The sequence below is a fragment of the Acanthopagrus latus genome, chromosome 5 (assembly GCF_904848185.1).
Source record: "Acanthopagrus latus isolate v.2019 chromosome 5, fAcaLat1.1, whole genome shotgun sequence".
In the NCBI taxonomy this organism is placed as follows: Eukaryota; Metazoa; Chordata; class Actinopteri; order Spariformes; family Sparidae; genus Acanthopagrus; species Acanthopagrus latus.
The window spans coordinates 12,986,625-13,003,309 of NC_051043.1; the positions used below are offsets into that span (position 1 = coordinate 12,986,625).

The 16,685-nt window shown below is 45.6% G+C and overlaps 1 protein-coding gene across 12 annotated transcripts in view; it reads right to left on the bottom strand.

Annotated features, from left to right (window-relative positions):
* Nucleotides 1-7,128: 7,128 nt before the first annotated feature.
* The window catches only part of fbrsl1 (fibrosin-like 1), a 284,888-nt gene continuing 275,331 nt past the window's right edge, over nt 7,129-16,685 (bottom strand). For 9 of the 12 annotated variants that reach the window (XM_037097550.1, XM_037097552.1, XM_037097553.1 and 6 more), the window contains 8 exons: nt 15,723-15,794; nt 15,407-15,436; nt 15,034-15,105; nt 14,129-14,261; nt 12,771-12,854; nt 11,422-11,505; nt 10,339-10,609; nt 7,129-9,625 (listed from right to left, as the gene is read on the bottom strand). In XM_037097550.1, coding sequence (XP_036953445.1) covers nt 8,323-9,625; nt 10,339-10,609; nt 11,422-11,505; nt 12,771-12,854; nt 14,129-14,261; nt 15,034-15,105; nt 15,407-15,436; nt 15,723-15,794 — 2,049 coding nt within the window. In that variant the 3' untranslated portion in view covers nt 7,129-8,322. The remainder of the gene's footprint in view (nt 9,626-10,338; nt 10,610-11,421; nt 11,506-12,770; nt 12,855-14,128; nt 14,262-15,033; nt 15,106-15,406; nt 15,437-15,722; nt 15,795-16,685) is intronic. The other 3 variants (XM_037097546.1, XM_037097556.1, XM_037097554.1) reach the window with 3 other exon arrangements.

Below are 16,685 nucleotides of genomic sequence, written 5' to 3' on the forward strand. Positions count from 1 at the left end.
AATTAAATGAAATAATGAGAAAATAAACCTTAATGTCGCCAAGAGGGAATGGAAACGAGCTGAGGAACGTGATTCTGCTGTGCTCTCTGAAATTATCTCTCTCTGGCTCGGGCTAATTGCTGGAGGATGTCCTCTTAACTGAGTGTGAAAAGCTGTGTCTAATTACGGCAACATTAATCAGGCATTAGCATGTTATCACAAGGTTAACTTATCAGGAGGGGCCCAGAAGCAGCTGGAGGTGCCATTTACCCATGCTGCACTGGGCCAAGTGGGCCACAAGGGGTAGTGCTTGTTCTTCCTATGAATCATTACTTGCCTCCCTGAAACAGAGAGCTGAATACAAAGGCAACCATGTTGGATTGCGTTGCGTGAGCATTGTGGATTTGAGATTCCTCAGTGTGGAATTGAAACGTCCAGAATCGATACCAGCTATTTCCTGCTCACTGTTGGGCTGAAATGAGAACATTTATCCTCAGGGGATTCAAATTTTTAGGTCATAATTTGTTAACATCTCATTCTCACACTGAGATATCTTTACCATACACTGTATGAGGAATTACACGGACTGAAAGAATCTGCAAAATCAATGTCGAGCAATTGTGTGCTTGGTGGAGCACTTGAGTCTGGTGTAATGAAGATTGACTGGATGGTGATTGCATCCTAAATTACCCCCACTAGTCAAATATGAATACGGACAAAACATCAGCCATCACTGATCGTCAGGAAATGTAAAATGTAAACCATTTGTCACTGACAGAACAAGAAGAATAGATAATTATATTTGTATTTTTAGTTAAAATGTGCTTTTTAAAATGTGGAAAACACTATGAGGTGCTTGCTTTGGTCTATTTTTGTGTCATCTCACTGAAAAATGTGCTACATGCACAAAGGTATGTGCAATTCTGAGTCACTGGATGCCAAATGACCTGCATGTGTGTAGACTAAAGGTCATTCCTGGCAGCAGTTTGGTCCTGTGCCCTGACTTCATTACCAGCAGCTCCAGTGAAGTCTCATCAGGATTCCAGCAGGGCAGAGAAGCCGTACCTCCAGCAGCCTTGCCAAAGGCGCTCATTTGTCAGAGAGGCATGGAGATCACAGGCCGACAAATCTCCCACGTCTCCCAGACTGTCAAGCTCTTTGCCTGCATATCAAAGACAAAAGAACAGAGCCGGAGAGCAGAGCAGCCATTCTATTTAGAGATGGTCCGCCGTTTAAACCCCCCGAGCGTGCCCTTTGAAAACGCCTATTAGCCTGGGTGAGAGAGATTACAAGCAAATAAAATTACATTCATTGTGATATTTGATTTCATAATACCCCCAGAATTATAATTATACCGCACTCACACTTTTCATTTAAAAACCATTCGCTGACAACAAAGGATCAGAGATGGGAATGAGCAGGTTTGCATCTAGCGAGTGAGTGCACATTATCAGGCCTGTTTCACCAGAAGTAACAATAATGGGAGAAGAATGGAGGCACTAATATGAATGTAATCAGGTGAGAGAGCGGGATCTAATGATATGGAACAGGCCTTTATTTTCATCCGTCAGTCTTTTGGTGCAGCCACAGGAGAGCATGTTGAGAGGAAAATGCCCTTTTTTTTTTTTTTTGCTTTGTCGGTCTTATATTCCTTGCCGAGGCTGCAATATGGAAGCAGGTTTTTATTATTTTAAAGGTGCAATCCTAAACAACCGTCACTGGGGTTACATCCCCCATCAGATCTCAGAGGCAACCTGTGAGTCTGTCAGGGTTGCACCAAGAGCACAACGGTGTATTACACGGGGAATGCGGGCATATGCTGTCTGGCTTAAACCAACAAGCAGAAGGGAAGAGATAAGAGACATTCTTGGGCGGCACAGAAACGAGGCATGAGAAGGGCCAGCTTGATAGCAGTACTTGTTGTTCTGATGTGCTAAATAGCTGGCCTTCAACACCCCAATCAATCGCTGAGTGAGCCACTGTGTAGCCAAGGGTTGTGTGAGATAGCCAGATGGCTGAAGTCAATGGAGCTCTGCCTGGTCTCTTGTGTCACAAAGGGATGATCATGAATCTGGCCACACACACTGGACAAAATGCATGAAATATTGCAGGGCTGAATGTTTTCCTAGGTTGATAAGCTCAAATAGATGTTGTTTGAAAATGTAGCACTGATTAGAGCTCTGGGCTAATCAGCAGCAGAATAATAACAAGTCATCCCCCAAACATTTGACAACAAAGTTGGCCTTGGGTGGCTATCATGCACATTTTTTTTGTTTTGGCTTGCACGACTGGCTAGTCTGATGTGATAAGTACTACTGTAGATCTCACTGTGTGTAATGATGCCTACCAACCATTGCGTGGTACTCCTGCCATTTGACACAGGAAAGCGGGAGGCAGCCAATCTGCCAATGTGCGCACGCAAGAACGTCTGTTGGACAAGACAAGCATTTTGAACGTGCTCCAAGACCTCCAGAGGCCTGTGTTGACTAATCTGCAAACAATCCGCTCTGCAAGCCCCATTGCAAGTGGAAGAACAAGCCCCTTAAGCTGTGACATTAACGAACACAGCGAGATAAGATAGGGTTTGTTATCTTGGTGCATGGAACTGCTGCCCAGATAGGAGATAAGAGCCTTTCATAGTGTATTTGCTGCCAGACAAATTTCCAAAGAAGCATGGGAGGCAGGCGAAGCCAGGCCTGGAATGCTGAGAAGCCTTGTCAAAGCCTGTTTCATGAAGAATATGATCCCCCTGCCCTTTTCCACCTTATTACAGCCGCCTTTTGTATTCTGGTTAGTGAGGGTTATGACTCACTGATGACATAAGTGCAGTCACAAAACCAGTGGCCATTTACAGTGCATGTAAAGTGCACAGAGGCGGTGCACAGAGATGTGGACCTTCCTGCAGGTATTTCATAGTAGGGAAGTCAAGCCTTTTTGGCGCTGAGCGCCACTGAGCAACATTCACAGGAATGAACAGGGCTCCACCTCTGACGCTGTGTCCTGATTCCAGTTGTTGCATCCATGTTCTCCTACTCCATCACTACATTTGTCCCGCCTTTCAGCTCTGCAAACCAATCTCTGCAGGCTGCTATGCATCACCACTAGTATGGCAATGCAGGAGCATCTCCACAAACTCAGTGATGGGCTTAATCAGCATTGTATGAACTTGCTCGGCAAGGGCGCAAATGTAACACTCATTGACAAAAAAACCAAAGGCTCAAAGGTCAGATTTGAGCCCTGGGACACTGTGGTGTGGGCACACCCTCCCCTCCACATCCCCACACTTTGCCTGGCCTGTTTGGCAGTAGTCTTTTTAAGGAGTCTTCTGTCCTGATTAGACAGTGGACTGGGACACCAGAAAATGTATTTTCTCTTTGACTGGATGACTGGGGGAGGGAAGACATGGTTTATTGACCAAACACTCTATAACAGTGATTAATGTTGGAATACAGAGCTATTTAACACTTATTTGATAAGAAAGTGATGATTACTAACAGAATCTACCCTAAACCTGATCAACAAGCTCACAACATAGCTCAATTAGTTGGTAAGTTGTCAAATCAAACCAAACTAAAAACCCCCTGTTACTCATCAAAGCTGAAAACAGATGCTGTGTTGTTGCTGGTTTACTGTACTGGTGGTCGTATTCCAACGTGAGCTCTGGCTGGCTCAGAAAGAGCACTGACAGTTTAATATCTAAGCTCTGTGTTTTCAGTAAGGGGCTAGCATGGTTTTATGTGGAAAGATAGGATGTTTTATTTTTAAATGTGTTATTAATTCATAGGCTGTAAAAACAGCCTTTTTGTCAATTTCATAATTTCATATTGGAAAGGAAATCCTAACACACGGACGCCAAGAACTAGGTGTTGCATTTCTGCCAGCGTCAAACTGAATAAATGCTTATGAATATGCCCACACCACCAGAGGGGATGGACTAAATCGTAATTCTCATTCTGCGGCTTGGAAAAACTTCCGCCTTCCCGGATGCCAAGCGGCTCTGAGGCGATCCCAGTGATGAGCCAAGGAACGCTCTGCTAACTGAGCTCTGGAGAAATACGGTCACGGCAAGATCCATATTCAAATAAACTTCACTCTTGGCCCGTGCACACAAGCCATGTTGTCACCAGCTGGCAGTGCCTCTCACCGCCCCTTCAAATACTGAGCCACTTTTGATTAACGTCTCTACGGCTAATCATGTGCGCTGGCTGTGCCAAATTGGACGAGCCACGTATGGCCTCCATTTGCCTTGAAATCTCTTATTTTTTTTAAAAAAAAAAAAACTCATTTAAAGCATTTGGGAGCCTCCCTTTACACCACCCACCCCTCCCCTAAGTCTTCTCTTGTCTGGTGCCCATACATAGAACAGAGAGGGTGATGTGACGGCACGGTGCCATCCTGTGGCTCCCTGAATGAGAGGACTATCGCTGCCAGATGCACCCAGCTGCATAAATGTTATTCATTTTTATGGCTTGTGTACATAATATGGCCAGTGTGGGAGATTGTGAGGTTCCACTAAAGGCTGGAAAAATCCTCAAAATTGAATCAAAGTGGAAAACTTATTTTGGCTGGTGGCTGTTCTGGACCTCCTCCTTTTCCATCTCCCTTAATTCTCTTCTGCTCCTCCCTGTCTCACATGGGGCTCTCTGAGGTTTCTCTGTGAGTGATTTACAGTATATCCTTTCTCCGAGGACGCATTGGCTAGTCTCCTTGCGCAGCCATAGTGGTAGACAGCCGGAATATTTGTCATAGGTCCAGAGGTGCAAAGACATTAGACAGCACTTTGTCACCAGGGTCCGGAATTCACACCATTTGGCTGTTTCCAAGTCAGCTCCTTAACCGCTGACTGGCCTGGTTTCTGTCAGCTGCCGCTCTGTTGACATTGAGGGCTAAAAAAAGATGGCAACATGGAAGGATGTATGCCGCTAGCCTTTTTAGGTGGTCAAAACAACACGCAGGCGACCAAGAGCGCTGTGACAGGGATCCAAAGCTCTTGACTCGGTGCTCTCCTCCTCAGTTCACAGTTCAGATATAGTTTAGTGGTTTAGAATGGCTCTCGTCAGGGTTTGCTAACCCCCGCAGAGAGATGGGCTTGAACTCCGTGCAGAGCCATGGTCTCCCAAATCACCCGGGCCGGCTGAGGCCTCAGCAATCCAAATGTGATCATGGCGGGGGCCTCCCGTCTCATTACCAATCTCCATTTCAAAACAGCCTTCAACTGGGAACTAATGCATTAGCCCTCGCTGGGGGAAAAGTCTAGGGAGCCACTACATAGCGACTCAAAAACGCTTTCATACATGTTTTATCAGCGGGGGAAGAGTGAGCAAGAGAGAAAAGGAGCTTGGACTGAGCCATTCATTTGTTGCCCATCTTATTAGCTTGGCACTGTGTTATTAGCTGCCATTGTGCTCTATAAAAGCCCCTTAGGCCTGTCCCACTGTTCGCTGAATCTGGGGTGAGCACTGTGCCAAGTACTTTTTGGAGGTATTTGAGACCATGAAAATTCAAACCCAAACCCTCAGCATTGAGGTTTCTCACAGATAAATGAAGAGGATTAGCGGAACAATAAAACAATGTCTTACCTCAGATACCACCATATCCTATTAATTGGGATTATAGTGGAGAAATGTGTAAAGAAAAACCCACAATCTTGAATCCCAGTCGCTTTTCCGTGACAAGCTGTTATATGACGACCTGTCACTGTAACAATGTTCCATCAAATAGGAAATGTGTTCCAAATCATGAACAAGTAAATACAGAAAATACGCACAGCCAAAAGAAGAATAAATAGCCTGAGCATGTGAAGAATAGCCCTGGAAAAAGAGCTGACAATTGCAGAAGCTGTAATAACCCACCTTGGGTTGGATATGCTAGGCGATGTGTCAATTGATTCCTATCTGATGATGGACTGTGTGCTGAAATAAATTGACCTTGCCAGACGATGAGTGAAATTGATGGAGCTTTTCATCTCCGGAGGGCCGTTCCACACTCAGGCGTAAAATGGATAGAGCACAGGACAGAGTGATTGAGTCGGGGGAAAATCTAAGGTGTGTGTTTTTCTTCAACCAAAGCTTGCTTGGTAAATAATAGTTACAGGAAAAATCACTATGCGGTTACAAGTACAGGGGTTAAGTACCTGTTGTTGACTAGATGATTAGGACTAAAAGCACAGAGTCCTAAAGTGAAGCTGGCCACTGACAGATGCTACCCGTCGGAGGAATATGTGGCTCGATTACTTGGAGCCTAAATTGAAAGTGATAGTGATTTAAGTCTTCCCAATACGCCAGCCCCATTCTGGCAAACAGTCTTTTCAAGGAGCCCTTTTAAAAAAACCCTGCTGGAGTGTGTGAGACACAGGAGCGCCATTGATTTTCAATAACATCCCCTAATGACCTGGCCACGGTTTGATCCACGCTGTCATTATGGGCTGATACCATGGGACAGGATTGGTGGGTCTCACGGCACACAGCAGCGAGATGAGTAGTCGGGGCATTATCAGGATGAATTGGCCGTCTGTGGACAGGCGGCAAGCACAGCCGAGGTCTTGTCAATAACAGGATGGGGCGCCTCAGGGCTCCCTCCGCGGCCCACTCCAGAGCGCCTTCCGGCCTCATTAGAAAAGCAGATGAGTGGTGTGCATGAGGAGAGGAGGCGTATGAGTAGAACGAGGAGCCTCTCCCTTACCATCCGATAGCCTGCCTCCCAGGCATTGCTCCTCTTAATGAGTCCAGACCGCGGGTCAATATGCCGCTGGGCTGCCAGTCAATACCGGTTACCTGCAACACAAACACTCAAAACCTGCTTTCATACAAAATCAATGTCCTATTAGTACGTCCCTGTATTGCCTTGGCCCAATCTCATCGATCCCTACAGAAGAGCTCTGCAGCCCATGTATGACAGATTATGGTCAAATGATCTGATGGCTTAGGCTACTCTGCCAGCCAAGTCTGTTGCCTTTGTGATTTTAAAGTAATAGCTTGATATCAGATGAGCAAATACTCTAAATGCTGAAAACTGAGGCACAAGCATTATCGGCAAACCTATCAACCTCACATGAACATTGCACTCAGTGGGTTTGGCTCACAGACAAATTCAACGCTTGCAGTCAGCGCCGACAACGAGTACCGTAACGAAAGACAAGCAACAAATGTATGACATTAGGTCCAAACTTTATTCCGTACATTTTAAACCATGAATGTTCATTTTCATTTTTTGCACGCCTAAAATTCTACTTGTTTTGTATACAAGAGTCTAAGAAAAACAACTGCACAACACCACAAGGTTGACAGAGAAAGTCCTTTTTGCCGCCCACTCAAAAGTGTCCTTCTTTTCTGTCCGGGGCTGGTCCAGTTTGTGACTTGGAAGTCTTTTAATAATTCCATCATTATTTCATTGATAATATAAACACGTGTTAATCCAGATTTCTCTCCATTGCTCCAGCATCGTCTGCTCCCTCCATGTGATCGCTTCATTAGGGTGCTGTGTGCTGCTTTGCATAGATTGCAGATGATCCTTCTAGGCCCCCATACAACACCCTCCCATCACACTTCCCGTCAGTTGGCCAGGCTTGTCTGTTGCCATGATATTCAACAAGGAAGTGATTCCCCATGTTTCATTTAATTTTGTTTTTCTAGAAATGGTTAAAAAGACTAATAAATTTACACAGTAATTTTGCAGCGAAGGAATATCAACAAGTTATTTACATCAGTTTTCTTTACAGAGACTGAACAAAGACCTCATAATATATATTTATCTGCATATCTCAAAGGCAAAACAAATGAACATAACAAATTGGTAATGTAACATTGTACATTGTCATTGTTGAGGATATCCTGGTACCATGAGGTTAAATTACTTAAGGTTGAAACCAAAATCCAGTTTTTACAGTGGGTCATAATGGATATGTCTCACAATCAACTGGGATAAATATTGTAAAAGGCGTGACTAATGCACAAAATACATAAAATTCATAGAAATGATATCTATACATGGATCAAGGATAGGAAATGTACAAACTCATTTCAGGACCTCTCTTTTCGCACAAAGCTGAAAAAAGGGATTGGATTAATATATTAATAATTATCAAATATTTAAGTCGCATATAAACATACACATATTTGTGTTCTCTTTACTGACATTATTCCACCTCCAGTCCACTAAAAATAAAGTCATGGCATGTGCTTGATCAGCCGTACACACCTTTAATTTGTACAATCATACCCTTTCCCTTAGGGAGTTTTGCGCTCCTCTGGTGAAGAGCAGTGCATTTTGTTCGAAAAGGTTTCAGATTGGGGGAGTGGGGCTTGTGAGTGCGTCTGGTAAGACTTTGTGCACTTTTCTAAGAAGCTACCGTGCCTCTACCTCTTTGGGGTTGCGAGATGGGGAGTAGTCTCGTGGGTCCTGTGTGGTGGTGAGGGGGGTAGTCCTCCTGGGTGAGGCTGGCCTGGCACTGCCGGCTGGCACGAGGGGCGGGGGTGCACTGAGTGCGGCAGTAGGGGGTGTTCTGTTCAGAGGGCCGTTGTGTCCTGTAGAGGGGCTGAGTCTAGGGTAGGGCATGCCGCCTAGGTGGGGCATAAAGGGGGGCATGTGGGGTAGATGGCCCTCCATAGGGGACTGGTGCAACTGATGGAGGCGTGCTCTGTCCAGCTCCTCCCTCAGATGGAGGCGCTCTCGCTCCTCTGCTTGCTGTCTCATCCTCTCGTGCTCCCTGCGCACCTCCAACAGGTGCTCGTGGTGAGAGTAGTCATGAGCCTCCCTTTCGCGGTAGGCTCGTTCCTGTTCATACATGCTGGGGAAGCGATGTCCTTGCTCGGCCCTGAGCTGAAAGTCCATGCGCCGCTGCAAGTCCAGGCTGCGGTAGGCCTCTCTAAGTGGGTCCCAAGGGAAGGCAGGGTGTGGCAGTCGCTCTCTTCCTGCCAGGGGGCTCACTCCCATGAAAGGAGCCATGCGAGCCCGGTCGAGCACATTGAGGCTGCCCATCTGGGGCATGCCACTCATTGAGAGGGGCAGAGTGTGTGCCATGGGGACACCATGCAGGCCAGGTGCTTGGATGTCACTGCCACGCGGTGAGGGAAGAGGGGGCTGCTGGGGCAGAGGTGGATGGTGGTGGTGTGGATTTCCAGGTTGGCTGATGTGAGGAGGAAGAGCTTGGGCCGGTGGTTGGGGAGCTGGCTCAGAACTCACCACCATGACCTCCTGCTCCTCCTTCCTCTCCTCCTTAATCTTCATGTCATTTTTAACCTTGTGGAGGAGCTCCACAGGCGGGGGCTCTTTCCTCTCGCTGTCCTTGAGTGTAGGTGGGGGCCCACCTGCCATCTTCATGCTCTGCTCATTGATCACTGCCTTGGAGTATGGAGAAGGAGAACGCTGAATGGGTTTGATGGAGTCTTCGGAGGATCTCCTCTCGAGCATCTCCTTGCCCGGCGAACGGCTCTCTTTCACCTTCACATCAGCCAGTGTGGACGACTCTCTGTGGCGCTCGAGCAGCTCCTTCTCCGCCTCACGGACCCGGTCCACACTGCCGCTGTGATGCCGACCCGAATCACTGGAGTTCTGGCTGTTTGAGCGAATCAGGTTGCTGATCTGGTAGCTGACAGGTGCAGAGGCCGGAGATGAACGGTTGGAGTGGCGGTTGCGGTCTACAGAATCCCTGTAATGACATAATAAAACAGTTGAGCTAGTGCCAGTTAAACCCAGCATCCTGTAGGTGGGTTGTATTTAGGTATGATTTATCTAGTCTTCTTCTGACGATGTTTACTGCCTTCATGTTTGTGAGTTACCCCTACGTTTTCCTAGATTATTATCCACAGAGATACTCCCAATTACTTTTTGACATATAACTTCTCTTGCAGCTGCTGTTTTGTTGTGTTGTCAGAACCACGGATTCAGAATATTTCAGTTTCCAAGGATACTACTAATGGGCTGGAGAGCTGTCACATTTTTCTTCACATTCCTATCTTTAGAGCCGATTTGGGTGATTTTATTCAGTCCAAAGATAACTTGATAATCTCGTATATGTGGTTATGTGAGCTGATAAAGGGAATGATATTGTGGCCCTGTCTTTGGTGCTTGCTGTGAACAGGTATTTGAGTAGCTAGGAGGATTATTTTGTTGTGTGTATGCAAAACATCATTTCTTGAGTAAAGTATCGTACACTCAACAACTGAAGATAATTACATAATGCTTTAATTCCATAATGCTTTAAAACAATACAGTGAAGTCCTGGGTCAAATGTTGAACTGTGATGATGTATAGTAATTACATTATTGCAGATTACTTTTAACGTAGCTACGAAAAGCTAATATCCTCAAAATAATATCTTAAAAACAATAATAGTAAATTTTGCATCTGTCTCAAACTCACCTGTCCTTATCCTTCTCCTCTTTGCCGATGGATGAGTCTCTTTTCTCTCGTTCCCTCTCCCTCTCTCTTTCTCTCTCTCTTTCCCGTTCCCTCTCCCTCTCATGGCTGTTGGCTGAGCTGCTCCTCTCGGCGTCTGCGGTTTTGGGCCACTGTGGCGGGGTGGGGAAAGATGGCGGGGTGCGTCGAAGTCTGTTCCAGGTGTCGTGGTGGGGGCTGCCGAACGTCGGCAGTCCTCCTGGCCCCTCTTTGGTGCCAAACATATTGTTGGACCCTGGAGGGAAGGGGGAAACAGGCGTGGGACACACTGTAAGTTAATTGGGCACAAAACCTTCTTGAGGACACATAAGATGAGAAAGACTCAACAACAAAAGCTGCTTTTGTCTTTGTCTCTGGAGGTTCTCTCACTGAAGCTGTTTGAAAGAGTTAGAGGTTAATGGCTCCCCCCACCAGAGAAAAAAAAAAAAACTCTACTCATTTGCTTTGGGGCTAAAAGGTTTCCCCCCCCTCCCTTTCTTTGAACTGGATGAACAGGGGAGACTCACTTGCCCTCTAGAGTTGAGGGCTGTGAAAAGCCAAGGGAGACCTTAGCATTCCACAGCATGTCTATTCCAATCACATCCATTTTCACAACAGGGTGACGAGTTTGGCACACAAAAAATAGGAGGGACAGAGAGAAGAGAGAAAGGCATAGAGAGAGGGATGGGGGGGAAGAGAAAGCCCTCCATGGTGGTGCAGAAGGGGCTTGTCCAATAATTAATTGATGAACTGCCACCAAACAGCGGACCTGAGAGTGCCTGTTGGCAGCAGCGCAGCCAGATTAAAGCCAGGCTGTTTGGGACATGGTTGGTGGATGAAGTGGAGGCAGGGATGATGTTTGCTGTGGTGTGTTGTACTGCCTAGTTGGCCTTCCCTGGGCTATGGCTGTTTTGACACAGAAACTAGAGCTAAGTGTCTTGATTTTTTTTTTTCCTCCCCTCCTGGCTCTCCCTGTGGTCTAACGCTGCCCTGCTCTGCTCTGTTACTGGCCACAGGGGCCAGATTGAAGGGGGGAGCGGTGGTGGAGGAGAGGGGGCCAGCGCTTACCAAGCGAGGGGTTGCCTAATCCTCCGAAGGCACTGCTTGAAAGGTTGCCGAGGCCGCCAAAGGAACTGGAGCGACTGAAAGGATCTGTAAAATGCCAAACAGGGATTAGCAAAAGGGTGGGGGCTGGCTAGCGGTGCTCACCCCAACACCAACCCGTTCCACTCGGCTTTTCTCTTACAAGCGAGCTGTGGTTTTTTTTTTGTTTTTTTTTAGCGCTGCCACCCTAGCTCTCTGCCTGGTAATCCTGCAGTAGCCAGGTTGCTTGGATGCTGGATTCACTACCACTGACCGAGTGGAGTGCCTCTCACCCTGCTGGGGCCAGTGGAACAACACTGTTTGATGGGGAAATTAGTTTTGAGTTGTCGGAGCTGAGATGAAAATAGACTGTGGTAGGGCAGGGGAACTAGAGGCTGTGAAAATTAGGCTAGACAGTCCACAATAATTTAACTGGGGAATCAGTGTCTGATGGGCTCCGCTGACACAGACGAGAGCCTCTAAATTTATAGGAAACATACAAATATTTACCTCGAGAAGTCAGTGAACAGCTTTCATCAACTGTTAATTTGCAGTCCCATTTTAATTCAGCAAAATCCATCAGGAAATGCAGAATTTATCAACAGATTAGGGTTTTTAGGATTTTCAGCTCTGGGGCTTGTTAATATATCAGCAGAACAATTGAAAAATCTCCTCTGCTTCACACACACATTCCCTGGACAGGAGAAAATATTGCTCACTATATCTACCTCCTCGGTGCACCATGCATTTATGAGCACAAAGTGGATTGACTCAAGGGCTCATTCCATGAAATCAACATCCCAAACAGTGTCTCAGATTGAATGGTGGGAAAATAAGTGCAAAATAATTCAGTACACAAATAAATCCTACAACTCTAACTACCTTCCATTACTCCTAAGAATTACAAATTCGACTTTGCAAGCATATAAAAGATAGGATCATAAATGCTGTAGAGCAGCATATAAGTTGCCCAAACAAATGAGGAATACTGGGCAGGCTACATCTCTTTAATAACCCCAGACAGAGTTATTAAAGACTGTATTATGAATCATACTGTCCGATTATATGATGGCTTAGCTCTTCATTACCATGAACTTTTGAGTTTATTCAAGAATTGCCGCAACCAACTGACTACAGTGGCCAGCTGGACTCCATATTAACCCTGACATGAACCTCGGATGAAAACTAGAAAATGTCTAGGCTTCAAATCACACCCCGGTGGCCTGTAATGTGTTTAAAACATGAGTGCAGAAGAGAGAGAGAGAGAGAGGGAGCGAGAGAGAAGGAAGAGGAGATAAATGAATAAAAAAAATTGAACGGGGGGTTGTACTTACACTTACCTGCCAAATGGCTGGGAGGCAGGAAGCCGCTGGGGTGGGGGGCTGGGCCGTATGGAGAGGGAGCTGGGTGTCCGGAGCCTACCAGAGCAGAGACGATGAAACAGTGTTATTATCCAGTCAGGGAGTCGTACGTTCTCTAACTCGCCATGCAAAGACGATCCGTAATTTATCTTAATTGGAAACAGAATTCTAAGTAAGCTGAGAAGCACCATGCTTGTGATTATATTTTGAATGCTGTTACCTAGAGATCACAAGTTTATTATTTGCTTTTCTCGTGATTAATAACAGATTAATTCATGTTTCTATCTCGTGTCCCATGTCTATATTGGAGGGCGCATTCATACTATTTATAAGAGAGGGTCGTGACATACACACACTGCTCTGTAGGCATACTGGTGGGTGTTTGAATGGTACAGTCAAGTTTGAGTGCAAATAAGTCAGACTGAAGCATAGTCTGATGTGATGATCGATAATGGTACGTCATGGCACTCAAAACATTATAAGTAATAAGAGGAAAAATATCATTTATGACCTTTTTTTCTTGTGGTAACGGATTGATTATCTTGTGATCATGAAATAACAACACAAATAATTTGTGATCTACAAATAACAGCATTAAAAAAATTGCAAAATATTTTCTGCACGGTTCTGGCCCCTGTGGTCAACCAGGACTAAAACTGGTGCGAGGAAATATCAATGTATTAAGTGCACAGGTATTAGCATTTTTCTGCTACAGCATCGAAAACCTGTTGAATATATATGGAAGCTAGAGATGGCTGAATAATACCATTAACAAATTAGCAATTTATATTTTGCTTCCGTTTCATCTGTTGCATGTTTAGATGTGAATCCATAGTTGCTTATTGAGGTCAGTTCCTGACTGTGCAACAAGCTGGCCCCTTTCACAAAACACTGTTACCATCACCCATATTCCATGAATTGTTAATGAAAGAACCAATTACAGGAGTGCCTCTGACACACCACTGCATAATTACCAGTCAAAGGCCGTTTGCCTCTCTGTTGCCCTCCAATGCAGGGCAAATCAGTCAATTACCTAACTGAGAGTCATCCATATTCATAGACATATCTGACTCCCTTTACTGGCAAAACATTTGCTACAAAAGCACTATAATTAAGTGAACATTACATGAGAGGAGAGAAAAAAAAAAAAAGGCCATTTCATTATGGTGGTGGTAAAACAATTTGGAGAGGCGGCTATAAACGCTCATTTGCATGAGGACAAAACTGGCATTGGGAGGCTTTAGAAGCGGGATTATTTGAGCTTTTTGAACGATTTGTCTCGGAAGGTGCAGTTCATCACCCTGCAGTGGATACTGGGAGACCCCACTGACCTGTGGAAGAGAAGAGGGGTCGGGCCAGGTCATGAGGGTAAGGGAACCCTGGGAAGACTCCTGGAGCTGGGGGTCGACTGAACAGGTCCAGCTTCCCATTCATGTCTAGTTTGTGAGGATCCAGCTGCATTTGCTGTAGTCGAGAGAGGCAGAGACAAGGAGGGGGAGACAGACAAAGAAAATTAGGTCGGTAGACAACGGTACCAAACATTTTCCAGCAGCAGAGTGAGAGGGATTTATCCTCGGCCACAGTGGGTGAGAGATCAGAGGACGACAGATACGTCAACAAAGGCTCCATGTCTCCAATTCTAGCCAACTGTGTTATAACAAATATATGTAAGCTGATTAGGGACACTAAAGCCTTAGGAACAGGGTCCAGGGCCCAAGAAGAACTGACACCACTGGGCCAGAGGCATTAGCAGAGGATCTCCATGGCAAGGCCACACCATCCTTTTGTCAGTGAGAGGAGAATTTGCAGACAAGCATTTTTTTTTTGTCTTGGTTCACATGTTGCATTTTGGCCAAAACGAGATATAAATATGTAACTTTATGATCTCTTTAGGCAGAGGGATCCATGCAAAGAACCTAATGCGAAAGCAATGTGACCTTGCTGTATTTCTGAGAATCTGTTGAAGACTTAGAGAGCACTTAATAAGAGGAGCCACACATTTTGGTTGGTTTTCCAATCATCATTAACTTTTACAGCCTTCTGTTTCTTGTTAGTTATCTGCCTTTTCCCACCCACGTGGTCTTTTTGTATCCAGACAGATGATTATAGATTGTTTTTCATGAAAAAGATTTAGCTATGACATGACCTTCCCCCACTTACTCCATTACCACTATACTGTATCTGGGTTTACATGACAGCAAGATTCCTGCAGGACATCATTATCCATCTCACGCACCTTCATTTTCTGCTGGTGGTGGTAGATCTGCCATGCGATCTGGACATGCACTGCGCACCACTTGCCAGGTTTCTAAAAATTTAGAGAGAAACTGAGGTTAGCCTGCTGGCTTTGATGTAGAGGAGCTAAAAATGGATTCTGGCATTAAGATTTTCTGGCCAAACTACAAAGTGGGAACTCGTTCGAATTTTCAACCAGGCAACGGATTAAGAAAATCTAACCCCGACTTTAGCCCAAGAGAGACCTCAAAGCTCACCCTTAAATGCAGCCAAAACCCTGCATTTCCATGATCAGGAATTGTTGAAGAATTTTGCAGTTTTAGACTTTGTGGCCTGGCCAGAGATGTGAAACATTGGACAAGGCAAACACTTACCCTAACAGATGTCCTGAATGGATCTGTTATCTGTATGGACAAACAGACAATTACTATCACCAACAACACAAATGAGGAGCCAAAATATGCAGTTCAGCAGAGCTCAGAAATCGCCAGTGTTGGGAGACTCAAATCATACTGGGTTATCGCCTCAGGCACTCTGCCTGTGACCACAGAGATGCGTGAGGATAACTGCTCCGTCTCAAAAGATGTCAGTGCAAATATATGCATTCACAACTTTTTACGAGACACATAGTGTACATACGACGCGTTGCTTTCACTAGATGGATCGGGGTACTGTCGGCCTGATGCTTACCCGTGGATCCTTCTGTAGGAGTGTGTGAGGTACTGCTCCGGGACGTGCTGAGACGTCGATGGGATTGGATGCCTGAGAGAGAGAGAGAGAGAGAGAGAGAGAGAGAGAGAGAGAGAGAGAGAGAGAGAGAGAGAGAGAGAGAGAGAGAGAGAGAGAAAAGCAGATACATGGTGATCAATCACATCTACAGCATGTATAACATTTATAAGTTAGAGAAATAAAGAACAACTACAACATGCACAACTAGGTATTATGGAGGTATTATGATGTCATATATCTCAGCACATACAGGAATAGTTATGTTCAATTGTAATTTTGCACCTTAAGAGAATGCATTGAAATAACTATTATAGTCCTTGGTTTCACTTCACCTCAATGTCCTCCGATAAAATGCAGATATACAGTATTACATCAACGTGTGTGTCAGAAACTCTGTTTTAAATCCACTAGAAGATCCTCAAGCTAGTGACGCCAGCATCCCTCTAACCTTATGCCCACCGTCAGTATCACTATAGCTCACTAATCAGCAATGACTGCCACTATACGGCTGACGTCAGTAAATAGAACTGCACTGATGCTGCAGGCACCATGCCAGAGTAACACATCTCTGATCTCTTCGATCTCCTCTTTAAGTCTTCCTAGTGCAAGTGCCTAGATCAGCCTCATTAATCCATCCCTACTGTACATTAAGGATGGACGATCCTCAGCGTGACCTCGGCCACCAGCCCCCAACAAACAAACACATCCCAAGCCCTCCCGCCCTAGCTCCTCTCTAAGAATACTTAGCAGGGCTTTGAGCGCATGAGGCCGTTCCTTGAACCATCTGGAGGGGCCTTTGACAAAAGGGCCCCTCCATGACAGAGCCCTCTGGGAATAGGGCCAGAGGATTTAGGCCAGCTTTGATTGGTGGCTTACACCGGGTCACAGCCGCTGGGCATCTGCCAGACAGACCCACATCCCCCC